Here is a 27,827-nt window from a genome sequence, read left to right as displayed (position 1 = left end):
CTTGAGCTGACAGTGTAGCCACTAAAATAAGCAAAAGGAAGTTGAGCCTGCAATTGTTAGAATTGGAACTTTGTTTACCCTTTGCCATTCCCACTTATGGATACCAAGAGCACAATTTGTTTCACAGCTGCTGGAAGAGCAATTATACCCCCAGAACAGAGAGAATTTTGAACTACAAAGGTCATTTTGTAGTGATAATTGTATTTATATACAGTGTCCAAAATTAGAGCTCAAACATTTGGAATTTAACTATAGTATGGAAAAAAGATTCAGACAAGCCACTTTAATAACAGGCCAATTTTTATTGATTGTTAAGATCATATGTTTCTTCATGAAGTGCAAGATGCACCATGAAACCAAAATACAGGAAGTTGTGTTATTAAATACACATTGTTTAAGCAATGCTACTTTTTGGCAAAGTGCTGTATTTTGTTGTTGTTCAGCTTGTATCAAACTGCCTATTCAAACTAAGAGCCAGACAACCTTTGATATCAAAAGAACTGCTACAAGTAGAGAAAGTGGCTCCAGAAAGCAGCTGCCATATATGCATAGACTGATGTACAGTATTTATCTTAACTGAAATGTCCCTTTTGAATTTTCAAGTTTGCTGTGTACAAGTTAAACCTAGAAGGCACAGGTTTGTTTACAACACATCTGTCTATTGACCGATACATACGGAAACACAGTTTCAACAAAATTAATGAATCAGCATCTGAGACAGTGCAAGGCCTCCACTTTTACAACAAACAATATGTTTTACTACTGTTCAAAAACCGTATAAAAAGCCATACAACTCACACACTACTAGAGAACAACAACAAAAAAACTGCCCAAGAACTCCAGGCACAAAATAGAACTAGTAACATAAATATGCAAGACAAAATTAACAAAAAAAAAAAGTCACTGATGAAGTACTGTATATATTTCATACAATATAGCATGGTTTCCAATATTAAGAATTGAGAGGCACAGCTTTTGTGCAACAAAAAAGTTTATATCCTGAAAGATATAGGATTTCATCACTAGAAAGTTATCCAGTAATATAGTATAAAAAAAAAAAAAAAAAGATTAGTATCTCCCACTTTTTAGGAGCAGTCTAAAATTGCTTTTACTTGCCAACTGAAAAAAGGAGGCTCCAATTCTAATGCTTGGGAGCCATGCACTTCCCCTCCACTAAAAAATTAAAGGATTACAAAACCCTTTTAATTCTGAGAGGTGGAGATTCCATCTTCCTTCATTTAACTTTAGGAAAATTAAAGCTGAAGGAAAGCAGTTATTTAGGAAGAGAAAAATTAAAGCAAGGAGTCTCCTGAGCTGAAAAGTGTGTGTGTGTGTACACATATGTATGTGTGTGTGCGCGGGGAGGAGATGAAAGAAAGGCAGAGGAAAAGTGGAAATGAAAAGGTATCATACCGGAAGCAAAATTAAGATCTCCGTGAGCAAATGAGAGAGACTCTAGGAATACGAGACTGGTGAATCTACAAAATTATTCTTGGATAAATAATTGAGAGTTTCTAGCCCAGAGGAAAATATCACTGTGTATATATATGGATATGCATCACTAAAAAAAGAAGAGGTAAGAACACCAACAAAAATCGTCTACATTCTGAACTAGCATTAAGCACTTAGACTCATACATAATCACTCAAAGCAAAACCTATGTTCCATATCCCTGGAAGTTTCAAAGAACAGGTTAGACTAAACAGCTTTCAGGAATGGTCTATAAATGTGATCCAGCCTAAGTGCAGGGGGCTAGACTAGATGACCTCCCAACACTTCTAGGGATATATCCCAGTAAGATGACAGGAGTACACACAAAAGCAATGTAGATAGTGCTACATTTATAGATACACATGGCAGTTAAACTGCTAACTAAAACCAGAAAAAAATGGAGTATTTGAACGGAATTGGGGACCAGAAGGCTATTTGCTACAGGATTAGGAAGATTCGCTCCACAAGAGTTCAGCCTGCATATATTATATGCAGTGCTACTCATACTGCAAGATTACTACAAGGCATTAGGTTTTTGTATCAGCAAAATTGAAACATTTGGTCATATTTCAAAGAACATTTCATAGGTTTGAAATAATTCTTAAGCATTATTGGTCTCATCTAAACACAAAAATTAAAGCCACCCATATACACGTTTTATAGTGCTGAGGCTTTTCCACATGATTTCAGCAGGAAGACACTGTTGAATGTGACTAACATTTATATGCCTTAGCAGCAAATACAGGAAAAGCAGTGATCACAGATGAAGCACTGGAAACAAAAGAGAAAGAGTAAAGTTTCACTAGTCTCCCCGCCCCAAACTCATTCCTTGATTTACTCAAATTTCCAAGAATTATCTATCATGGTTGATTTTGTAGTGTGGCTGTCTAGAAGAATCTACACTATCAAATTTGGTAGCTTTGCCTTTCAAGGCATGCTTTCTTCCAGAAGATCATGCAAGATTTTAATATTTTTTGAAGAGGATGTTTAATGTTCTGTACTTTCCCCTCTCCCCCACTAGTCTATAAAATTAACATCAAGTAAGATTTTTCTGCTTTTATGCCACATGAGCAATGAAATAGCCACTGTTAATGTAGCTCCTACATCTTCACTTTTATATACTCTCCTAGCACTGTTTAATTCTGGAAGACTAGTAGTGTTAGAATGTATTTATAATGTTATGCCTTTCATCACTTCCAGTCATGGCCACCTCAATTTTATTCTCTCATTGGGAAAGAATTGGGAGGGGTGCAAGACCTCATCTGGAAATAGGTTTTCCATCCAGCAGTTTGTGAGCCATTCCTAATCTATCACTTGATCAATTCGAGGCAGTATCAGCAGCTCGGAAGCCCACCTGTACTCACCATCCACCAGAATAGGTTCTGCAGAAGGTGTTTCAGCTGCAGATGGACCTATTACAGAAGACAGTCAGTCTAGCCTTTTCTCCTTGGTTCAGACTACAGATAAACTAAACCAAGTTTTGGGAGCTATGTAATGGATGCATCCTCTCCCCAAAGGAAAAAGAAGAAGAAAAAAGGGGTGGGGGGGAAGAGAGCAAAGGTTGCATGATCTAAAATACTGATGGAATCTTTGGGTTAAGTGTCTATATTTAATAACCCATAGGTCTACTTTTCATTTCACTCCATATAAGGCATAAAGTTTGTCCCTCTCCAAATACCTGTAACATTTGTGCCACATCTTATTCCAGTATTATCAGGTGGACATTTTACTCTCTTCTGCTGCTTATATGAAGTACCTGACAACCGTAATTAAACTGGTTTGTTTAATGCAAGCAGATAATGTCTAATTTAGACAGAGGTGAAAGTAAGCTGGTACACCCTGGTACGGTGTACCAGTAGGAGCCAGTGCGCTGTACCAGGACCAGCTTTCCCAGAGGGCAATTTAAAGCCCTGGGGTAGTGGCGGCAGGGCCCTGGAGCTCCAGCTGCCGCTACTGCCTTGGGGCCCCTTTAAATCCCCACCTGAGCCCTGCTGCCCGAGCCCTGGGGTAGCGGCGGCAGGGCTCTGGCAGGGATTTAAAGGGCCCCAGAGTGCCAGCCACCGCTACTGCCCCGGGGCCCTTCAAATCCCCGCCAGAGCCCTGCTGCCAAAGCCCTGGGGTAGCGGCGGTGGGGCTCCGGTGGAGATTTAAAGGGCCTGGGCAGTAGCGGCGGCTGGAGCCCCGGGGCCCTTTAAATCCCCGATGGAGCCCGGCCACCGCTACCCCAGGGCTTGGACAGCAGGGCTCAGGCGGGGATTTAAAGGGCTTGGGGCTCCGGCAGCTGCTACCACAGTGGAGCCCCAGGCCCTTTAAAGCTCTGCCAGAGCCCAGAGCCCCGGGGTAGCGGTGGCAGCCGGGAGCCCCCAGGGCTCCTCAGTGATTTAAAGGGCCTGGGGCTCCCTTGCGGTAGTGGCAGCTGGAGCCCTGGGCCCTTTAAATTGCCCCCGAGCCCCGGGGCTCCCAGCCACCTCTGCAGCTGGTAGCTCAGGGGTGATTTAAAGGGCCCTGGGCTCCCAGCCGCCACTACCGCAGCTGGAGCCCTGGCCCTTTAAATCGCCTGGGGACTTAAGGCCACGCCCCTTCCAGTTGAGGCCACGCCCCCTGCTCAGGACTCCGGCATACTGGTAAATCCTCTAACTTACTTTCACCCCTGAATTTAGATTAAATCTAGAGTTATCCTTCTTTCAATAAGAGTTTAGTGACATCTACTCCAAATCCATTGGCAACTATAGCATTTTAATGCTTATGTTAGAGTATAACTGTGTACACAGTATATACAGACATGCAAAGCTGTCAAAAGCACTAGTTATTAAAGTATATGGCTGACCCCAATAATTTTGTAACTTCATATGACTGAAGAATGCATGTTCCATCTTTGTTAGAATTTTCTTTAAAAACCCATCCATACATCGTAGTAAAGTTAAAAACCACACTCACACACATTTCCAAGACACTGAAATATTCAAGATAACCATTTAGGACCTATAGCAAGGCATTTTTTGATACACTATATGTAAATGTGGTTTCAAACTAATGTAACACTAGTCACGATTGTGTTCAAATGATTGATGGTCAGCTTCAGATTGATCACACCTTCATTATCTACACATTAAAACAAGAGCAAGCTAAGAACAATTAACCGATAGGATTAAAACCTCAAAAGCCTTCAGTAATTGTACTGACGCTGGCAAGGCTGGTGAACAAACAATCCATTGTGCTTGATTTGCCGAGAGTGGCAATCCCTGGTAAGATTTTGGCGACGGAGACTGTTTCTGTTGAGATGGGGTCTTTCATTATGTTCTTTTATCCACTGAGTTGGACGAAAACTCTTGGTTTGTTCCAGAAAACTTGAGTGAGCGGCAAGAGTGGCAACGTAGCAATGAATATGCTGCCCCATTTCATTTCGCGCTTCCATTCTAAAATTTAATACACAAATGTTACGGTTACAGTTCAGCTAGCACTTTGAGATCTAGATAAGTTTATTAAAGGAATATATTTTCTTCTAGCTGAATGAATATAGATAGGCTTGGAAGGATTAGTTTTGTGTCAGTAAATGTCACTAAACATCAATTTCATCATGTGCGCACACACAAAAATATTTCTATCAATAATAGAAATGTACAGATAGGCAAAATAAGAAAAAGGCAAAATAAGAAAAATGCTGCTTGGAGAACTTAAGAGCCTGATTTCAGGATATTTACTGTTGACAATTTGTATTTTAATGGTTATAATGCTTTTACGTTTTGGATCTCAATGTGTAATGCCATTAAATTATTGTCTGACATCCCCACTGCCTGGCCCTTCCACCCCAATAATCTCCTGCAACTGGGAGAATTTAAATAGATAAAAATAAAAAAGTGCTAAAAATAAGCAGACATAATCCATCAAAGTTGTTTAAAAATAATCAAATTCTGCCAAGCTATAGATATAGATATTTATATAGATGTTTACACAAATCACTTCCACTAGGTGACCCTATCCTATCACACAAGGCATGAAGTTTTCTGATGTAGTTCTTTAGCACGTTTCAGGGAGTGAGCTGATAATAGGTCTGTTTCCTCTACTCTCATCCTCTCTGTAAATGACTGTGTTATGTTGCCTTTTGTATTTCTGATTCAATATGTAATCTTTTGGGCATAATGCACTTTCCAGCTTGCTATTATTCATGAACTAATGGCATAATGCCCAAAAGATCATATAATGTATTAAATACAGAAGGCAGCATGTATTTCACTATCCTCAGAAGAATTAGTAAATATTTACTAGATGTTATGGTTAAAGGTCATCTTGCACACAGATAGTTTAGGCTGTGTGAAAATAAAGGGCACTAATAAAAGATTGTTTGGGTTGCCAGCCATGCAGGAAAATCCAAACATGGTGTTCATGCATAAGACCTGGAAAGTTAGACCACTTAAGCCACTCAAGTCAGACCAGCTGTGTGAAATGCCATGGGTAACTGATATTAAAGATCTTTCTTCAGCCTGTCCTTTTGATTCCCTCATGCCACTCAAAGTCAGACTGCTGTAAAGACATCCCATCACACAGTATGAGGCATAACCAACCTATGTAAAGGTAAAATGTTTCTTCCCTCCAACCCCCACAGCCTGATGTATGGTGTTTGAGGGTTGTTGTTAAGTTTTGTAACATAAGAGCTTTCCAGAGCCAATACAAATTTTTAAAAACTTCCACAAACCTCTCCATCGAGGTGGCATGATAGTTGTGACATTACGTGTATAGCAGATGCTTTTATGGGACACGAAGTGGTAGTATGCAACTTTACCACCACCCTTTTTGGATGACTCTTATAGTTCAGGGCACAGAGATGGGGCCCTCAGGGAGTCAGTTAAGCAAATTCAGCCCTAGCATGTCTCTGTTTCCATGAGTGGAAGAACCTTACACTGTATAGTAAAATCTGTAGAGCAGAACATCCTGCTATGCCCCTGATCTGCCTACTGCGCTCCATGCTGTCAGAGCATGTGCATGTGTACACTGGAGCAGACTCCCCTGCTTCCCTGGACTTCCGACCAGCAAAGAGTTGCAGCCAAAACACATTCACTTTGTGCCAGCAGAGAAGCACTAAATGAATGGATTGAAGGATATGGGTCCAAGATGAATTATGCACTGAATGCCTATCCCAATGTTACCTCCCTTTACAGATTATTACACTGACAGACAAGAGCCAGTCAGTATAATGTCCAAGTTGACATTCTGCCCTTCACTGACCCTAGTCATTTCACACTGGAATTGCTCTTATTTTTTCCTTTTATGCAGATCAACTGAACTTGCATGTCAGCTCCTGTAATTATGGCTCTACCACTGGCTACACGTGATACATTAACATGTTCTTAGAAAAAACATGTCAGAGCTGAAACTCTGAATGAAGAAAGTAATAAGGGAACTTCTGGAACAAGCACAGTTATGGTAGCAAAATACAACCACTACAACAATAAAACCATAATAGATCGGGCATTAGTAAACTAATTGTGTATGTCTTGAGCATGTTTTTGACTCATGTTATCAGCCAGAGAAGTACATCAATATCTAATACGTACATGGATTTCATATTGTCCATAACAATAAGCCACAGTGTATGTATTAGTGAGCTACTGATGTACTTTGAGACCTAGCCACCCACCCGCCTTGCCTGGGCTTCTGATGGAAGGGGAATGTAAACATAGTGGGAGATGGAGTCAGCTGACCTGGGCTCCGAGACTCACGTGAGTGTTTTTTTGCAGTGGAGATGTACCCCCAGTGACTTCACTGTTTGCACATAAAAGCTAGAAAGATTGGAACCCTACAGATTCTTAACTGCTAAGTACAGAAGAAAATGTTGATTAGCAGTATGTTTTGCTTGTTATAGCAGAATTAGAACAGACCAAGTAACTTACATTGACACTGAGGTTAGTCTTAAAACTGGTACAGTTTTGATATACAAGTCTATTTACAAAGCAGACCAATCAAACAAAAAGTACTGTCCCAAAGCAGTAGTACTTACTGTGCCAGTGTGCCTTAAGCAGCTTTTCCTGGCCCTACAATGTTAAATGGCCAACCATTAAACAACTAGAGACTTCAAGACAACATTTTACTGTATTGTCAGCTTAGTTGAACAATTATTATATCTTCTCTCAGTTACTGTTATTTCATCTCAACTTTAACCTTTTAGAGCAAGCCAGTTACAATTTTGTTCTCCAAAATAATTATCTTGTACATGAAATGATGGACAAAATATTTAGCCAAGATCCTCAAAAGGCAGTTAGATTCCTAATTCCCATTAATTTCACTGAGTCTTAGTATTTAATAGCAATACTTGGGCCACATCCCCAGCTGAATGCACAGCTCTATTGAATTCAGAGGGATGCTGCTGATTTATATCAAGTGAGTATCTGGCCCTTTAATTTAATTACATATTTAAGTAGTGCTGCATTAATAAGAGGTACAAGATATAGTTCTGGAATGGCTTATACCAGCATCCCTAAATTATACAAAGCCATCGCAATAATTCAGTAGCTGAATTTGAGGAAAGGGGAAGGCAACAGATCCATCTACTCTTGAATGACACAATTCTCACTCAAATTTCACCATCTCCATTTTGCAACCATTTCTGTTAAATTGCTGCTACTGACTGTAGGGTCTTATAAACGAGTCTGTTCTGTTTTTATTATACTATGCCCATCCCCATGGTATTAGAGCACCTTACAGTTGTAACAGATTTCTTCAGAGCCCAATTTTCAGAGACGCTGGGTACCCACAGCTCCCACTGACTTCAGCCAGAGCTATGGTGCTCAGGATCTCCCAAAGAAACAGGCCCTTGGTACCAAGAACACAGAGTTTCAGTGTCAGCTCCATGCTTGTTAGACACTGGCTTAGGTTGCTTTACAAAAATCACCCGTTTTCTTTAAAGTGTTGCAAACCAAGAAACTACAGGTATGGGAGCTAGGCTGCCATTGAAGTCAGTGGTAATTACTTGCACATTGCTACACGCAGAACCAAACTCACCATAAGATGATCCTTGTTTATTCTTATTACAGAGGATGAATGCTAGAAGCTGGCCAAATTTCTCCAGTCCTTCTGAACAAGGGCCCCAGAAATTACATTAGTATTTCTCAGAACTTGAACATATGGGAAAAATGTGTGGGGTCATACAGGAAACATTTTTGCTATATCAACAATAGCTTCTGCTACCAGGCAAATATTGCATGATAGGTTTGAGTCTGTGGTCATTCTGCACGGTTACCTCCTTTGGATTCAGATCCTAGTGCAAGAATAATTTCTGACTTTAACAAGAGAAAATAAATTGTTTATTGGTGGCCTTCCCAATTCGCAGGGTCCCAGAGCTTGGGCTGAGCCCAAATGTCTACACGGCAGTTGAATAGCCCCTTAGCCTGAGCCCCATGAGCCTGATTCTACTGGCAGAGGCCAGTCATGGGTTTTTAACGGCAAAGTCGGCATATCCCCAGACTTCCTGTGACCTGACCTTGGATAAAGATCACATTTTCCCCCCACTTGGGTTCCTAGTCTCTGCAATTGAGTCAGTATTTCTCCCACCTCAAAGGGCGGTTGTGAGGACATCATTCATGTTTGAGAGGCACTTTAGATACTACAGGGTGGGCACAATTACCTTTTATCATTTTTATTGCTCTCACCTGGTTTAGAAATCCTGATCTATGAGGAAAAGTTAAAAAATTGGGCATGTTTAGTCTTGAGAAAAGATGACTGAGGGGAGATCTTTATCACTCTCCTCTTCAGAACAGCACTTAAGAGGAGGTAAGGAGGGTGTAAGGAGGGTAAAGACACGTTGTTCTCCATGTCCATTGAAGGTAGGACAAAAAGTAATGGGCTTAACCTAAATTTTCCTTGCTGCAGATTAAGTATTAGAAATTTTTCCTAACGATAAAGGATAGTTAAACACTGGACTAGGTTTCCAAGAGAGGTTGTGAAATCCCCATCATTGGAGATTTTTAAGATGTTAGACAAACACCTTTCAGAGATAGTCTAGGTATTCTTGGTCCTGCTTCAGCAAAGGGAACTAGATTAGATGACTTCTGGAGGTCCCTTGCATGCCTACATTTCTAGGAAGCACCTAGATCGGATAAAGAACGACGAGTACTTTTGGCACCTTAGAGACTAACAAATTTATTAGGGCATAAGCTTTCGTGGGCTAAAATCCACTTCATCGGATGCATGCAGTGGAAAATAGAGTAGGAAGATACACACACACACACACAGAGAAAAAAATCGGGGTTGCCATACCAACTCTAACGAGAATCATCAATTAAGATGGGCTATTATCAGCAGGAGGAAAAAAAAACTTTGGTAGCGATAATCAGGATGGCCCATTTCAAACAGTTGACAAGGAGGTGCGAGTAACAGTAGGGGGAAAATTAGCATGGGGAAATAGTTTTTAGTTTGTGTAATGACTCATCCACTCCCAGTCTTTATTCAAGCCTAATTTAATGGTGTCCAGTTTGCAAATTAATTCCAATTCTGCAATTTCTTGTTGGAGTCTGTTTTTGAAGTTTTGTTGTTGAAAGATTGTGACTTTTAGGTCTGTAATTGAGCATCCAGGGAGGTTGAAGTGTTCTCTGACTGGTTTTTGAATGTTACAATCCTGGACGTCTGATTTGTGTCCATTTATTCTTTTGTGTAGAGACTGTCCAGTTTGGCCAATGTACATGGCAGAGGGGCATTGCTGGCACATGATGGCATTTATCACATTGGTAGATGTGCAGGTGAACAAGCCTCTGATAGTGTGGCTGATGTGATTAGGATCTAAATTTGTTAGTCTCTAAGGTACCACAAGTACTCCTCATTCTTTTTGCTAATACAGACTAACACGGCTACCACTCTGAAACCTAGATAGGATAGTCTATTGTATCAGTTGTGCGAGTAACTTCATCTGACTTCAACAGAAATGGAGTGTACAACTAATGGGATAATTAGGCCCCAGAAGTATTAATTACAATGCCAAGACCGGACATCTGATTATTCACTCCCAGCATGGCCACCATGTACAAGAGTTTTAAAATCAGGCATAAAGCTATGATCAGCTTATCTTAAAATGTTGCAGTATTTGTGCTTTGTTCATTTTCTTAAAACTGAAGCTTCTAATTAATTCTTCAGGCATTTGGGCTTAGCAAGTTGTAACCAGGTATTTTTCTGTACTCTTTTGCACTCGGCAGTAATTCATGACTTATGTATTTACATCATATTGCCAACAGAAAAATAAGAGAGACTTACCTTGGACTACTTGGATTATGAAACTCCTCATCTCCACAGCTAGTCTCATTTAGACTGTGACAGGTATTATGGACAGCATATACAGACATGCTGGGATGTTCAATTAGAAGATTCTCCATAGGACTGGTTTCCACCTTGATAGTGGTTAATCCACCTGCAGTAAAACATGGGGGAGGGGTAATAAACCAGCTCTCCTCCATGGGACATGAGTCAAACTGGATGAAGCAAGACTCGCTGGCATCAGCCAAACACTCTAAGGAAGTTGGTAAACAAGAAAAGACTGGGGAGTGGTCAGCAGCTGATGTTTCACTGATGTCTGCTTCTTCTGTTGAAAAGTTAGTGCAAGTGTCTAGTGGAGGTTGTCCATTGTTCCAGTTGCCACAGTTGAGATGAAGTCACAACAGATAGGTGATTGCAGGAGATGGAGATCAGCAAGTTCATGTGCAGCAAGTAGAGAATAAAAAGAAACAAAAGGTCTACCATCAGCATGTACACAGACACTTTACAAACAAACAAATAAAAGGGAGGAAACGTTTTCCCAAGTCAGATATAAAAATCAAGAGTATTGCCAGAAAAGTGATACAATTGTGTAATACAGATTGCTCAGTGTTAAATAAATACTATCCGTACAAGTAGTTCTACTATGGTCTGAACTTGTTAGTCTTATGAAACTGACGTCAGTTTCCCTAGTCAGTTTACACAAGATGCTTTGTGGTTCATTGTTTTACACAAATCCACCTTATTTACACTTAAGCTAAAAATTCCTTTGGAGCTATTGGCTTCCTTATACAGAAGTATGATACATATAACTGCCTGCTTCCTGCTGTAGAGGTTATATTTAACAGACATCTTACCTATAAAGTCAACCAGAATCCATTCATCATCTTCTTTTTCACTGAACTCTGGCTCTTGGCTGGACAAGTTATTGATCTCTCCCACAAACATATTATTCAGCCTCTGGAACATTACTAAGGCAAGAATGAGACTTTGGCTAGTAAGTCTTTGTATCCAAAAATTCAAGACACGGGCTCACACTTATACTAGCAAACTGGCAGAGATAGGAGAATAAAGTGCATAGATGCTTTATCAGCTTACGTATGGAACATGGAGAGTCATGATTTGTAAACAGTTTATACAAAACCTGCAAAGAAGAAAAGAGTGGTCTTAATGCTAAAGCAATTAATCTATTTGTAAATAACAAGTAAGAACTCAGATAGGGCCAATTCTTGACTGCAGGTTTTGGGCAATAGCCTACATCAGTGGTTTTCAAACGTTTTTTCTGGGGACCCAGCTGAAGAAAACTGTTGATGCCCACAACCCAATGGAGCTGGCGATGAGGGGTTTGGATGTGGGAGGAGCTCAGGGCTGAGGCAGAGGGTTTTGGGGCAGGGGTGAAGGCTGCAGGGTGGGGCTGGGAATGAGGGGTTCAGGGTAGAAGAGGGGGCTGGGGCAGGGGTGCGAGAGGGGGTCAGGACTCTGGGCTGGGGGTGCAGGCTCTGGGGTGGGGCCAGGGATGAAGGGTTTGGGTTGGGCTCAGGCAGAGGGTTGGGGTGCAGGAGGGAGTCAGGGCTGGGCTCAGGGATGAAGGGTTTGGGGTGCAGGAGGGGGCTCCAGGTTTGGGGAGTGCTCAGGGCTGGGACAGAGGGTTGGGGTGCGGGAGGGGGTCAGGGCTCTGGGGGGTGCAGGTGGGACTGGGGATGAGGGGTTTGGGATCCAGGAAAGGGTTCCGGGTTTGGGGGTCTCAGGGCTGGGGCAGGGGCGCGGGCTTACCTCACCTCAGGCGGCTCCCGGTCAGCGGTGCAGCCGGGGTGCTAAGGCAGGCTTCTGGCCTGTCCTGACACCGTGGACTGTGCTGCACCCCAGAAGCGGCCAGCAGCAGGTCCGGCTCCTAGACGGAGGCAAACAAGCAGCTCCGTGCGGCTCTCGCCCTCAGGCACCACCCCTCCCAGCTCCCATTGGCCGGTAGTGTGGAACTAGTGCTCGGGGCGGGGGCAGCACACAGAGCCCTGTGGCTCCCCTGCCTAGAAGCCGGAACCACAGCATGGTGTCGGAACAGGTAGGCACTAGCCTGCCTTAGCTGGGCAGCACTGCTGACGGGTGCTGACCAGAGCTCCTAGGGTTCCTGGGTGCTGAGCAAGGCGACCCAGTGCCTTACATGCTGCAACCCAGTACTGGGTCGCGACCCGAACTTTGAAAAACACTGACCTACATGACTCAAAGTATTTGCCATGAGGCGATATCACACTTTTTCATTGGCCCATAGCATCCCCTGCCAACAAGTTGAACCACAGGAAGAGGCCTGATGGAGGAAAGACCCAGCAAGGCTCTCTTCACAGGGTTGCCTAAAGCCCTCCATCTGGATTCTGCCCCACAGGTAAAGGTCTGCATAGCTCCTGGTCCCATCCCCACAGATCTGCAGGAATGTGGGAGAGGTAAGGGCCATCTATGCAGAGACCCTGAGCTCTAGAATTCCTGGGATCTTCCGGCCAGAGTGGCTCCAAAAAAGTGATGTTACTTATGACTTCCCCTGGGAACCTTTCCTCTTTCTGCATAAGTGGAGGGTGGGAGGGAGGGATTCTACAGAAGAATTGATACAGTCTGAAGCTGTATTACCTAAGTATAGCTAGAACGCAAATTCAGTGAAAACACGGTCACGGCAATGGATCCCAAAATAGAACGCAAACGCGGTCATTTTATTTCGTTTTGTTAGAACGCGGTCTCTGCTATAACGCGGGACTTGGCATGGATCCCAAATCCCGTGTTCTACCGAGGGTCTGCTGTAGTCCATGTTGCGGGGGAGGGGAGAGGATTGTAATCCCATGTACATGCACCAGTCCTGCAGAGAGCCCTCAGCAGGGTCCCATTGATGTAGAATGTAGGTAGCTGACCCCCTATGCATTGGGCAGAAAAGGCACACCCCACAGAGCACCACCATTCTTGTGCAGTTCAGGGGCTCTGCTTGAACGTGAAACACATTACAGAGGAAAACATAATCAGGTTCAAAGGTGCACTAGCATGGTTATTAAGTGGGATCCTTTTCATAGTGATTAGTTAAATACTATGTGTTCTGTGAGGTTCTACGGAATTAATGCAAATACGGGCTGCACCACCACAATTTGAGAATAAAGTTGCTTCCTTACATTTCATGACAAGCAACATTAATTTCTCAACAGAACACACTTCCCTAAATGTATATTTAAAGAGATTATCAGTTTCAGACTGGACTATATATATATTTTGTGGGTGAAGCTGAAAAAACCATTAGCCATTTAACAATTAAAAAAAAAAAAAGATGTTCAAGTTCCTGGGATCACCACAACTTCACATAAGAGCACCTGTTGTAGTCACTATATTTGAATCATTAACATAGTTCAAATGATGGTGTCAAAATGCTACACTTTAACAGTAATGTTCAGGTATTTAAACTACAGTCTTATTTTAAGCACCTTTAGCTCTATTTCCACCTATTAAGTTAATTATTAGAATGTGTGTGTAAACACAGTATATCACTTACACAATCTCTCCTCTCTTCCTGGAACTAGTCTACATTTACATAAAAGGTATGAACTGCTATACTCAGAAAGCTTGTGAGAGCACAAGATAAACTATACTAGAAAAGACATTCAAAACAATTGTTCAAAGCAAAACCAAGTATATACGTTTAATTTCTAACAAGTAAATATTGATTAAGGGAGATTATGTTTACAGAACATGAATTCTAAGTTTCTCCGTTAATGTACTGTATTGTAACTCTTGGACCAAAGATGCCTTTGCACTGGATACCAGAAAATTAAAAAAAGAAAAAGGAGACTTTTGCTAGTTACTTCTGTTTATCATTGGAGTGTCTCTCCTGTTTGTTAACCCACCTAGGAACTGGTTTACATTCTGACATTGGGATCCAATACTATTTGTGCCTCTAAATTTGTTGTACTTCTGCAGCATATGGGATGTCAGCCAGAGGCTGAAAAATAAGAGTTTTAATCAATAACTATTGTAACCCTAGATAATTAAGCTGTCAATGGTTCCTATTAATATAGCTGGGGGTAGCATAAACTGGGGTTGGTGCTATTTGGTTTGCTATACAGCTGTAAGTGTGTTTACTGGGTAGGCTATGTGGTATAATAGGGATTATAGTAGTTGACAGAGTTGTGTGTGAAATGACAGCAACATATTTTCTGGCCAATTCTTGTCTGTAAGAACGTGGTTCCTAAACTTTTATCCCAATGCTAAAACCACTAACAGTGTCATTGCTCAACAGTATCTTGGCAACCACCAGGAGGCTCCAAAAAAGCAAGTTTTAATCAAGGCTGAAAGAGGTACAGTTAGATGTTAACCATGCCCAGATCAGACCTCCAAACGTACGGGTGTGGGGCGCAGGCACTGCACACCTGACACTTACATGCATACATCACCTGTGAACAACTGGGTAGTAAAGGGGGAGACAAAGCTACGGTTCTGCCCAATATGCATTGACCAGCGGAGCTGACAGGCTGCAGTCTGTACCACAAAAAGGGAAGAAACTTAACTACACTCCACCCTCACCTTCCAAGCAAGAGGGGAGCCCAGAGAAGAAGAGTTCCTCCTTAGAGGTGGAAGCTCAAATGAAGCCTGTTTCTCTAGGTTCCAGAGTAACAGCCATGTTAGTCTGTATTCGCAAAAAGAAAAGGAGGACTTGTGGCACCTTAGAGACTAACCAATTTATTTATATATGCATCCGATGAAGTGAGCTGTAGCTCACGAAAGCTTATGCTCAAATAAATTGGTTAGTCTCTAAGGTGCCACAAGTCCTCCTTTTCTTTTTGTTTCTCTAGGGTGAGGCTAACAGTCCGCTCCTAAGCGAGCTGAACGTTTAACCATTATGTAACCATTATGCTTTAATGGTTAATTGGCTTCCACTACCTTTACCTCACTCAAACATCATACTGGAGGGGTGCCAGTTGTCATGCCTGACAGAGGATTGTGATTTCAGGTGGAAAGTCCCCAGCAGGTACAGATTAATTCTCCAGACACAAAGAGCTTGCTTTGGGGCAAACAACAACAACGAGGAAGGTGGGGCCAGGCTGCTTCTAAAGAGAGTTTTTCTCCAGGTCCCTAGCCACCCAGGTCAGGCACCTCCCCAATAAGAGGAGATAAAGGACACAGCCCTTGGTTTGGGTGACCTGACCTTGCAATCCGCTGTCCTCTCGCCTGTGGCTGAGTCACATCCTCTGGTTTGTTTTGATCGCTAGGAGCCCCCCTCTACTAGGGCGGTGCCTGCAGGAAGGCTGGGTTTAGTCACACCTGACTAGAGCGCAAGCAGACACTGCCCTGGAAGCAGGGGCGGGGGGAAGGTCCCTCCGCAACCAAGAAAACAGGCCCCGCACTGGCAGGAAGAGGCAACCCGACACCCCTCCAGCCCCTGGGCGGGCCGGCTGCCCCGAACTCCTCCTTCCCGCGAGTGAGCCTGGGGGGCGGAGGGAAGAGACAAAAGGGTCAAACTGGGAACGCAGCTACTTCGGAGTCTGCGAAGAGGAAGTTCAGAGAACAAACAAACAAGCAGATCGGAGCCTGCCCACAGCGAGTCCGGGGCTCCCGCCTCCTCGGGGCAGAATTCAGCCCGGCGGCGCCCCAACTGCACCGTGCGCGGGATCTCCCAGCGAGGGAGCGGAGGCGCGCGGGCAATCCGCGCAGAGAGTGGGGCAGCGCGTACCAAGAGCTGGTACCACTCCTCCGCACTCGAGTGGGGAGGCAACCACGCAGCTCTCTGTCCGAGGCATTTAGGGACACCCACTGCTCCCGGCGACGAGTCACACAGTACAGGGGCAGTGCGCATCCCCCCACCCCCCAGAGGCAAAGGGACTCCCCCCGTTAGGCTGCTTAGGGGCGGCGTGTGCTCACACGCACTCCATAGGGAAAGACCCTCCCATAAAAACGATACAAGCCTCTGGATTTTGAAATGTGCCGAGCACCTGCAAGTTCTCGTGGGCTTCAATGGAGTTTGCGGGTGCTCAGCGCCTTGAGCAGTCAAACCATTGACCAGATCGCCGGGAACCACGGAGAAAGAGATCTCTTCTGTTTCGTAAAGTTTCTATCGAGCTAGTCTCCTGTCCAGGACCTAGGGCTACTTTCGGAGTCTCGTGGGGGAAGGGGGAGAAATACATGTCAGCCCCACACATAACGGCGACACAGACCGCTCTGGGGGACGCTAGCGGGCTCGCCCAGTGTCTGGTGTTCCCCAAGGGAAACGGACAGCACGTCACACACCCACACCCGCGGCCTGGTCATACAGAACATGGAGCTCATCTACAGGCCCCCCTTCGTGCGAGAGACGGGCAGCGAGACTACCTCGCTCGCCTCCCGGACATAGGCAGAGCGAGGGGTACGTTACCGGGAGGAGGGAAGACGCTCCAGTCCCGAAACCTCCTCACCCCCGCCGCCAGCCTGCCCCTAAAGGACGCAGCTTGGGCAGAGGGAACCTGAGTTGGCCGCTGTGCCCGGGTTGGGGGGTCCGAGTCGCGACCCAGGTCCGGAGGCGCATTGTCAAGCTGCCAGGGCCCCTTCCAGACTGGATACAAATATCCGCTACTCACCTTCCAGAGACAGGAGGGGGCGGACGGTAGCAATGGCTAGTGAGGTAGATGAGGGGAGGCAGCGATGGGTCCCTGGTCTTGTTTCCGCAGCCGCCTCCGTCCGACTCGGTTCCCTGCCGAACCTTTTGTTGTTATAGAATCCAGCGAACAGCTGATCGGCCCCGGCCGCCCCAGGCCCCGCCCCGGCTCCCCCTCCCGACTCCCCAGGGCCGGGCTAGGGTTCAGACCTCACCAATGTGAGCAGAGCGGGGCTCGGGGCCGCGCCGGGACAGGCTGTCACTAACGCACGTGATCCGGCCCAGAGGCACAGAGAAACTCTGCAGCTAGAAACAAGCCCAGGCAACAAAAGGAGAGGGAGAGAAAGAAGGGGAGAGCGGAAGGGAGGGAGAGAGAGAGACTGCAAAAAGAAGAGATAAAGGAAGAAGAGGGGACGAGAGAGGGAGATTGAGATAACGGATGCAGGGATAGGAAGGGGGGAGAAAAAAAGATTTGAAAGAAGTGGGAAGCACTCAGATACCCTAGTGATGGACCCAGAGTAAGAGCCTAAAAGAGAGCGAAAGAAGGGGAATAAAATGGAGCTAACAGTCACACAGATAAGGGGACACAGCATCAAGTTGGTATATTATGTACAGACACTACTGTATGCATAGATACATTATTTAGGATGAACCTAGCTAGAGTTTGCTTCATGCATAGACACATCAACTCTGACTTCACCACAATCAAACTGATCTGCCTGAACTTTCATTTGCAGGCTCTTTGCTTAGAATGATTTCAGAGTAGCAGCCGTGTTAGTCTGGTCTGTGTTAGTCTGTATCCGCGGTGCCACAAGTACTCCTTTTCTTTTTGCTTAAGTGGAGCATTTCCAGAATTTGGGACAAATTGGACAAGGCATTTGGGAGATATAATTGGACAGGAGTTTATGTGCATTTCAGTTGTAAGATAGTTTCCTGAGTTGTGGGTTTTTGTTTTTTTTTTACATTTGTTTGGGTTTTGGTTTTTTTTGGAGGGGAGGGGGGGCTTGTCCCATTTCCAAAATGACTTGGCCTAGAAAGGTGCTACGTTGTTTTGGCAGGGGATGTGGTGCTTTTGACAAGTTCTGGGAGTGGTGGAATTGCTTACTTACTAACAATGGTTTCCATATACTTTAAAAAGTCTACTTGGATCATTGCAGAATTAAGTATCAGAGGGGTAGCCATCTTAGTCTGTATCCACAAAAACAATGGAGTCCGGTGGCACCTTAACACTAACAGATTTATTTGGGCATAAGCTTTTGTGGGTAAAAAATCCACTTCTTCAGATGCATGGAGTGAAAATTACAGATGCAGGCATAAATATACTGACACATGAAGAGTCATAGAGTATCAGGGTTGGAAGGGACCTCAGGAGGTCATCTAGTCCAACCCCCTGCTCAAAGCAGGGCCAATCTCCAATTTTTGCCCCAGATCTCTAAGTGGCCCCCTCAAGGATTGAACTCACAACCCTGGGTTTAGCAGGCCAATGCTCAAACCACTGAGCTATCCCTCCCCCCAACCACTGAACCACAAGAGAAGGGAGTCACCTTACAAGTGGAGAACCAGTGTTAACAAAGCCAATTCAATCAAGCTGGATGTGGTCCACTCCCAATAACTGATGAGGAGGGAATACCGAGAGGGAAAATTGCTTTTGTAGTGAGCCAGCCACTCCCAGTCCCTATTCAAGTCCAAATTGATAGTGTTAAGTTTGCCAATGAATTGTAGCTCAGCAGTTTCTCTTTGAAGTCTGTTTTTGAAGTTTTTTTGAAAAAAGTAGAATGGCTACTTTTAAATCTGTTATTAAGTGTCCAAGGAGATTGAAGTGTTCTCCTACTGGCTTTTGTAGGTTACCTTTTCTGACGTCTGATTTGTGTCCATTTATTCTTTTACGTAGAGACTGTCCGGTTTGGCGAATGTACATGGCAGAGGGAGCACTGCTGGCACATGATGGCATCTATCACATTAATAGATGGGCAAGTGAATGAGCCTCTGATGGTGTGGCTGGTGTAGTTGGGTCCTATGATGGTGTTGCTAGAGTAGGTATGGGGACAGAGAAGGCAACAGGGTTTGTTACAGGGATTGGTTCCTGGGTTAGTGTTTCTCTGGTCTGGTGCGTATTTGCTTTTGGTGGGGGTGGGGGGCTGTCTGTAAGTGAGAATTGGCCTGCCTCCCAAGGCCCATGAGAGTGGGGGATCGTTTTCCAGGATAGATTGTAGATCATTGATGATGCACTGGAGAGGTTTTAGCTGGGGACTGTACGTGATGGCCAGTGGTGTTCTGTTATTTTCCTTGTTGGGCCTGTCCTCTAGTAGGTGATTTCTGGATACCCGTCACTGCATATTTGCAGCTATACAATCAGAACTGATTGTCCTAAGAAACAACAATGGGGAAGAGAGGAATAGATGGGCCCAGTCTGAAAGGAATATGGGAGGAAGCCACATAAGAACAGGGGAATCCAGAGTCTGGTTGTAAGTAGCTCAGATGCAGATGACACAAAGACTGGGGGAATGGAAAATAATGAAGAGGAGAGATAGGTACAGAAAAATCTAGACTGCTTGCACCCAGCTTACCAAACAATGTGTATTTTAATATAGCCAAATGTAAAATCATACATCTAGTAACAAAGAACACAAGCTCTACTTAGAGGATGGGGGAGACTTTATTCTGGAAGCAATGAATCAAAGAGACTTGGGGACCATAGGGGATACTCAGCTGAACATGAGCTCCTTGTGAAACACTGTGGCCAAAAAGGGCTAATGTGATCTCTGGATGTATAAACAGGAATACTAAGTAGTAGAAGTAAAATTGTATTACCACTGTATTTGACAGTGATGTGAATGCTACTGGAATACTGTGTCCAGTTCTGGTGTTCACTGTTCAACAAGGATGTTGAAAAATTGGAGAAGGTTCAGAGAAGAGCCACAAGAATGAAGAGATTGAAAAAACACATGTCTGATAATCTTGGACTGAGTTCCTTCAATCCTTCTCTAAGGGGTGACTTGATCACAGTCTACAAATATCGACATATGGAACAGGGGTGGGTTGGTTAGTTGGCCCAAGACACCACTATTAGTGGTTGATTTGGAGTTAGTGGGGCCCTGTGTGCAGCTTAATTTTTGCCCCCTCAGGCCCAGCCAAGAAAAAGAATATTCTTTCTTATCTCCCCACCCTATTTTTCATTTTTTTTCCCCTTCATCCTCTATATTATAAGTAACGGGAAGTAAATGAAAATAAAGTAAGGTACCTTGATTGGAGCAGGGGGTTGAAGTGCAGAAGGGAGTGTGGGGGGTGGGCTCTGGGGTGAGGGGTGGGAGGGAGGCAGGGGGCAGTGCTTATCTCGGGTGGCACGGCTCCCAAAGTGACCAGCATAGACACCCCTCCTGCAGTGGTGGGGCTAATAGGAGCTGCAGAATCGGGGTGGGGCAGTGCGTGGACACACACACACAGGCCGCAGGGACATGCCATTCGCTTCTGGGACCGAAGCGGTGCAGAGGGAGGGAGGCAGAGCAGGCAGGGAGGCGCCTTAGCTATGCTGCTGGCACGTCTTTGCGCGCCCCTTGAGGGGAGTGGATAGCGGGTCTCTCTGTGCTGCCCGGGGAGGGGGCAGCGTGCGGAGCCGCCTCCCTCTCTCCCCCGCCAGGGGCGTGCAGAGACGTGCCATCAGCCGGCCACTTCCGGGAGTGGTGTGCTGCACTGCCGGCCGGGACTCAGGGGCAGGTTGTCAGATATTTGTCCTGCATTTTTGGGGCCCCCCCATCGTTGGGAGGCCCATTTTGTTTAAAGGGTAGTGGTCAGGAGCGGATTTACCATGAAAGGAGACACACCACCATTACAGAGCACCACTTCCACCAAGCAGCTCACATACCACAGTTTGAGAGCCCCTGGACTAAATAATCACAATGGTCCCTTCTGGTTTAAAATATGTGAATCTATGAAATCAAGTCACCTGAGCTATATGGGTGTAAATGATAGGAGAATCAGGCCTTTGTTCTGAGGAGCAGGAGAGAGGACGCCACATGTGTAGGTGGATGTTTTCTAGAAAGAAGCAGAGTCCATCTGTGGCAGCTTGCAGGGACTCCTCACTAAGCAATTTTAAGACGTTCTATACAACCTAAGGAAATTCTCAGGAAAAAACCCAATTAGTGTAGTTAAAATTGAGCAGAGGAACAGACTTGTTTTTTTGAAAACACCCTAAAGTAATGTTACTGTAAAAAAATACAAACCTACACCGTGGAAAACCTGGTCACCCAAAATTAAGGTTCAGCTAAAAAACCCCGAACACCTACACATTATAAAGTATGGAAATACACAGTTAAGATTATGCATATAATCTTAACTCTACCCCACACCAATGCCTCGCTCTCATATTCCATCCTTCCTTCCTATCTATTTTGTAAGTCATGGTGTATATTTAGCAAAAAGACTTTTCATGGAGTTTTTTGTCTTCATTTTCGTAAGGGCTCTAAGAAGTCTACAACCTACAGCTACAGACATCTCATGCTTGGAAAAAGCCATTATACGTATACAGTTTGTGCGTGGACTATAGTAAGTGCGTATATTACATATTACCAATACTCAGTATAATTTTTCGTCAGTAGACTAATCTGCTCTTTCCCTGTAGATCCTACAGTACAAGGATCTGGGTCAAAGATATTTGTCATTGTAGTTGCTAACTCTGAACCTGATTTCCCTCTCATTTATACTACTGTAAACTGAAAGTAATCCCATCGACGTTAATGGAGTTACAACTGTATAAACCCAGTTTAAAGGGGAATCAGAACCTCTGTTTCTGTTGTCACTTTTACAATTGATGACAAGAAGTTTGAGAAAAGTGGGAAATGCTGTCCCTTGGTGTATTGCTTTTGAGTCAGGAAGTGGTAAAGTGTTCGTTCGGTGGACTGTGCAGCGCTTTGAAGAATGCAGGCATACTGGCAGTTAGTGATGTAAATAAAAAAGGTGCAGTTTGGTTTAAATTACACTGTAGTGTGTAACCAGAATGGCCTCACTTCTGCCAAGAGCTCATTGTAGAATCAGGGCCTAAAAGCATTTTAACAGTAAGGAATTCAACTAAGAGGTGTTCTTAATTTGGGGGAGAGGGGCTACCTGGAAGGAGGCAAAGATGAACAATCTAGGCCATGTTTGTCAACTTCTGAAAAAGCAGAACTGAGCACACCCAGACAGAGACATTCCTGTCACAGCACCCTCTACCCTAGTCTGACTTCTATCTAGCTGTTACCTCAGTTTCCCCTCACTCAGGTTGAATCTCCTCATCTTCCCAGGAAGGCCTCACTGGCTCTCCCAAGTCTCTCTGGCCAGTTTTATTCCTCCAAATATAAAAATGTAGGCAAAATATCCAAAACCGAAAAACAGTTCCTCTACTCATTCTGTCTTTTCCACCCCTTGCCACTCTCAGTTCTGAAAGAATGCACCATTCCCTTCAAGGCCTGCTGCAGAAGCCATGTCCTTCCTGCAGCTCCTCTCAACCCTTTACAGGCTCTGACCACTTTTTAGGTGGGTCTGATAACCAAACAGGGCTGGCTGGCCCCAGAACCCTTGTTATATTTCCATTCAGGCAATGGTTCTTAACCCAGCGTACATGTACCACTGGGGGTATCCAAAGGTCTTCTAGGAAGTACATCAACTCATCTAAATATTTGCCTAGTTTTACAACAGGTTCCACAAAAAGCATTAGCAAAGTCAGTAGAAACTAAAATGTCATACAGACAATGTATTTATATAGTTCTATATACTATATCAGCGGTTCTTAAACTGTGGGCAAGTTCATTTTAATAGGGTCACCAGGGCCAGCGTTAGACTTGCTGGGGCCCAGAGCAGAAAGCCGAAGCCCAAGCTCCACCATGTGGGGCCGAAGCCTGACTTTCTGATAGAGGTGAAACTTCGGGTAGGCAAGACAAATCAGACTTCTGAAACGGGTACAGTATTCTGGAAAGGTTGAGAACCACTGCATTAAGGTGTTAGCTACTCATCTAATAATGGTGCCACTTTGAAGGCATGCACAAACAATTGAGTGTAGTTAATTAAATATGCACTTGTTACTTCAAAGAACCTCCAAGGTCACTGATTTGTAAGATGCACAAGCCAAAAACAGTTGAGGACTAAATAACTTCAAGCCCTAGGATCCCAGAAGACCTGTGAACAGGGCAAGTCAACAACCCCCAAACTTTTTATTATTTTTTACTTTAAAAACAAATAAATTAAAAGCAAAAACACCCAAGAAACAAAACGCATATATGCAATGTTACACTGTGAGAGAAATAACTAAACAGAAAGGAAAATCTAAAAGTTAAGCTTAAGGGTATGTACACTACAAGGGTTACAGTTGCAGTTACACCAGTGTAGCAGACACCTACCACAGTGACAGAAGTGTTTTTTCCATCTCTGTAGTAAATCCACCTGCTCAAGAGGTGGTAGCTAGGTTGACAGAAGAATTCTCTATTGAACTAGCTACTATGTCCCTGGGGACAAAGTCACCCTAACTATATCACTCAAGGCATAAAAGTTTTCACAGCCATGAGCGACGTAGCTAGATTGATCTAAGTTTTAGGTGTAGACCTGGCCTAAGTTCCAGGAAAGTTGACCCAGCCACACTGCACATACGGTTTATATTTAATAAAACACTAATTAACATATTACACCATTAATAGTCTGTGTTAGGCTCCAATCCTGCAATGAGGTCTGCATAGGTAGACTTCAGCATGTATGTGAAGACTTATTAAAATTAATAGGGGGTGCCATGTGGACCTGTGGCACTCCCGCATATAGCACGTTGCAAGATCAAGGCCTCAGATTGTAAACTCATTGAGACAAGGGCGGTTTTTGTTTTGTGTCTTGTATAGTGCTGAGTTTTATTAAAGTTGGCTTTTAATAAAAACAATATAGAGATACATTAATTAATGTATGTTGCAAATCTTGTTGCTGAAGGCCAGGGTAACTTTTGACATTTCTTGATTCTGAGTGCTTGTTCTTGTAACTTTAAGATTGCATCAACACTTTTTGTATGCATTTTTTTCCCGTATGAGAGCACACAAAACTTACATGTAAAAGAAAAGCTTAGAGAAACTAACATATACTAATGGCTGAAAAATGTGTTCTTGCAGCTGGGAGTGGGCTTGAAGGAGTCTGCCCAATATGTGTGACCTGATTGACAGAATTTGCATAGCATTTATGGTTTGCAATGTGCCTGTGTAAACTCTGTCTGGTATTTTAGGACACACATTTCTCTAGGCTGCACTAGCCTTTCCAGAGTTATGAGATAAAAATGGCCATATGAAGGCGTCAGGGTTCCTTCCCCACTCTGAACTCTGGGGTATAGATGTGGGGACCTGCATGAAAGACCCCTAAGCTTATTTTTACCAGCTTAGGTTAAAAACTTTCCCAAGGCACAAATTCCGCCTTGTCCTTGAACAAATTCCGCTGCCACCACCAAGTTATTTATCCAAAGAACCAGGGAAAGGACCTATTCCCCCAAGCCCTACACCCCCTTTCCTGGGGAAGGCTTGAGAATAATATCCTCACCAATTGATATAAGTGAGCACAGACCCAAACCCTTGGCTCTTAAGAACAATGAAAAATCAATCCGGTTCTTAAAAGAAGAATTTTATTTAAAGAAAAAGTAAAAGAATCACCTCTGTAAAATCAGGATGGTAAATACTTCACAGGGTAATCAGATTCAAACAGGATTCCCCTCTAGGCAAAACTTTAAAGTTACAAAAAAAACAGGATAAACCTCCCTCTAGCAAAGGGAAAATGCACATGTTGAAAACAAAAGGTAATCTAACGTGCCTTGCCTTATTTACTTACTCTTTTTGTAATATCAGAGACTTGTACAGGATGGTTTATAGGAGGAGTTTTTTGACCTGATGCTTCTCTGCTTTCCCCAGAGAACACACCAACAAAGCCTCCCCACCCCCAAGATTTGAAAGTATTTTCTTTCCCCATTGGTCCTTCTGGTCAGGTGCCAACCAGGTTATTTGAGCTTCTTAACCCCTTACAGGTAAGGAGGAATTCTAGGCTACCCTTAGTTGTATGGTTATGACAGAAGATGTTACTGGGTGGTCCATTCACCACTCAGCAGTGCCTCCCATGCCCCATCTGGGGAATTAGCTCTACCACCTGGTCTGATGCCCCTTCCTGCAGTTACTCAGTCCATCATTCCCCTCAGTTACTCCATGGCCTCTCCTGCACCAGGAGTGGTAGCAATGTCCTCTTCATAGTTCAGTCCTCCAGCTAAGTCACATTAAAGTTCTTCCCCCTTCCAAGGTATCACAAGGCCTTTGAGGCAAACTGTCCCAAGCAGTCCGCCCCCCACTACCTGGTCTATGCTACTTCTCTGGCAGCTGATAGGGGAACCGGGGCCTGTCCTCTACACCAGTTTCCAGTCCAGGGATCCTCAACCCAGCAGCTCTGGACTTTTACTCTCCCAGCCCTTATTGATCCCTACTCTCTCCTTGCAGCTTCCTACTCTTTCCCCTTGTATCAGAGAGTGCAACTGCAGGTTTCCTTTCCAACTTATTCTCTTTATAGATCCTGTCCAGCTCCTTCCCCCAGCTGTTGCAGTTAGACTGTAGCACACCATAGATTTTCTCCAGGTGCAGCCTAAGGTTAATTGGCCTAACTTACCCCATCAGGCATTGTGTGTGGTGGATACCCCATCACAGAAGGGTAATTTGACAAGGTAGAAAATAACCTAAGAGCTATAAACTCAGTTATTTTAATGTACTACATTAACTTTCAGCTCACTGACAAGAAGTTTTTAAAGAAACTTAAAAAACCAAGACTCAGCTCTGCATATAGGAAAAGCCAATTAAAATACCTTTGTACTTCCAAAACACTGGTTGTGAGATGGGTAAGGGAAGGAAAGTGGTTGGTAAACAGCACGTGTATTTAGATCTCCACTAAAGAGGTGAGACACAAAATTAAACACAAAGAGTAAGTCCCCACTAAGGGCTTGTCTGTAGTGGAAAATTATAGTCTGTTAGAACATGTGTTAATTAAGATAATGTTAACCACTCAGTATAGTGAAATATTGTCATGTTTAGTATTGTATGCTGGGTTAGCGGTGACCAGCCAACTCACTGTTAAACATGATAGTTCTTGTCTGCATTGAGTGCCATGTTATGTTAAGTCATGTAACATAATTAACTAAGACAAAATTTTAACATGATGAAATTTTCAAGTGTAGACAAGCCCTAAGAAGGTTTATATTGTTGTGTTTGAAAGCTGGCTCCAGGAAGAATTAAGAAGGGCAAGTAATATATTGGAGGTCCCCAGCAAGGTACTTCTTAGAGTAGAGATCTCCCATTTCCTGAGTTGCTCCCCTTAGTTCCTCTTTCCACTCCTCTCATCTTCCTAATCTTGCCTTTTACTTCCTGTTTCCATCATCAGGAAAGGATGAAGAGAGTGGATTTTCCTCACTCCTCTCCCCAAACCACACAATCCTTGGCAGGCGGGAGACAGGCCTGAGAGCGAGGTCTTTTACCAAAATGGACCAGCTGACCACAAGCTGCTCTCGCCAATCAATGCTCTATTGACCCAACTCAGCAAGGCCCTAAGCATGTGCAGAGTCCCAATGAAGTAAGTGAGACTATTCATAAATTTAAGGTAAGGCAAGTGCTTAGATATCTTGCTGACTTGAAGTCTATGGGCTTGAATCTGCACTCATTGAAGTCAATAACAAAATTCCCATTGACTTCAGTGGTGCAGGATTAGGCCTTAAATCCCTGACCCAAAGCTCATTTAATATGTCCATGGAGATGTTTCTTGGACAAAATGAACAAGTCTTAATGCGGTTGAGAGCAACTTGGACATGCTCTGAAAGGACATGGGTTGCCCCTTAACCCTTTCTGCAAATGTCTGAGGGCTAAACTTGTGGCAGGAAAAGAAACTTCAATTCCACGTTCGTTGTGGTTGTCCTGCAAATTGAGGTCCTTTATAAATTAAAGAGATTCCTTTGGTCTTGGGTTTCATGAGCCACAAAAGCTGGCCCTGGATCTGACTTCCCCTTATAAAGATTTAAATTTGTGACTTGTGTTTTTGAGAATTTCTTCTCATGTTATTAAGTGGGTGGGGTGGGGAAGACTCAGAAGAAATCACTGAAGCAAACAAACCAGGCTCATCTCCCCAAATTGTGTATAGTTGTGCGATTATGAATTAGGGTTAGTGGTGGAAGTAAGTATACCATCCACTAGAACTTCCTGTGTACCCAGAGACAGATTAATGGTATGGCCAAGGCTATAAAACACGATGTGCACATCTAGGGTATTATATAGATGTAATAAAAATAATAATAGTCTGGGGCTCTGGCATCCCATATTTTCAAAACTTTATATGTATTGATTTTCAAGAACTGAAACATTAATGCCAGGCATGACATACTGTACATGTAACACCAGCACTTATGAAGAATATATGACTAGCCATGGTGCACAGAAACAGTGACCTTTCTACAACCAGTTCTGCAAATTACTATGAATGCACTGAGCTTCTAACAAAGAGC

At 43.8% G+C, this 27,827-nt stretch overlaps 2 protein-coding genes across 10 annotated transcripts in view; both read right to left on the bottom strand.

Annotated features, from left to right (window-relative positions):
- Nucleotides 1-27,827, bottom strand: part of CCNE2 (cyclin E2) — an 86,762-nt gene that overhangs the window by 32,214 nt on the left and 26,721 nt on the right. The window lies entirely within an intron of this gene.
- The window catches only part of TP53INP1 (tumor protein p53 inducible nuclear protein 1), a 54,264-nt gene continuing 26,719 nt past the window's right edge, over nt 283-27,827 (bottom strand). Inside the window, exons 1-5 of one of the 9 annotated variants that reach the window (XM_073330551.1) lie at nt 17,298-17,671; nt 12,504-12,616; nt 11,583-11,696; nt 10,729-11,077; nt 283-4,907 (exon numbers count right to left, since the gene is read on the bottom strand). In XM_073330551.1, the coding sequence (XP_073186652.1) occupies nt 4,658-4,907; nt 10,729-11,077; nt 11,583-11,694 (711 nt within the window). In that variant the 5' untranslated portion in view covers nt 11,695-11,696; nt 12,504-12,616; nt 17,298-17,671 and the 3' untranslated portion in view covers nt 283-4,657. Of the gene's footprint in view, nt 4,908-7,486; nt 7,521-10,728; nt 11,078-11,582; nt 11,870-12,498; nt 12,617-17,297; nt 17,672-27,827 lie in introns of those variants that run through there. The other 8 variants (XM_073330549.1, XM_073330547.1, XM_073330548.1 and 5 more) reach the window with 8 other exon arrangements.

The sequence above is a fragment of the Lepidochelys kempii genome, chromosome 2 (genome assembly GCF_965140265.1).
Source record: "Lepidochelys kempii isolate rLepKem1 chromosome 2, rLepKem1.hap2, whole genome shotgun sequence".
Classification (NCBI taxonomy): Eukaryota; Metazoa; Chordata; order Testudines; family Cheloniidae; genus Lepidochelys; species Lepidochelys kempii.
Note: the sequence above shows the minus strand (reverse complement) of the source record. Positions and strands in the feature narration are given on the sequence as shown.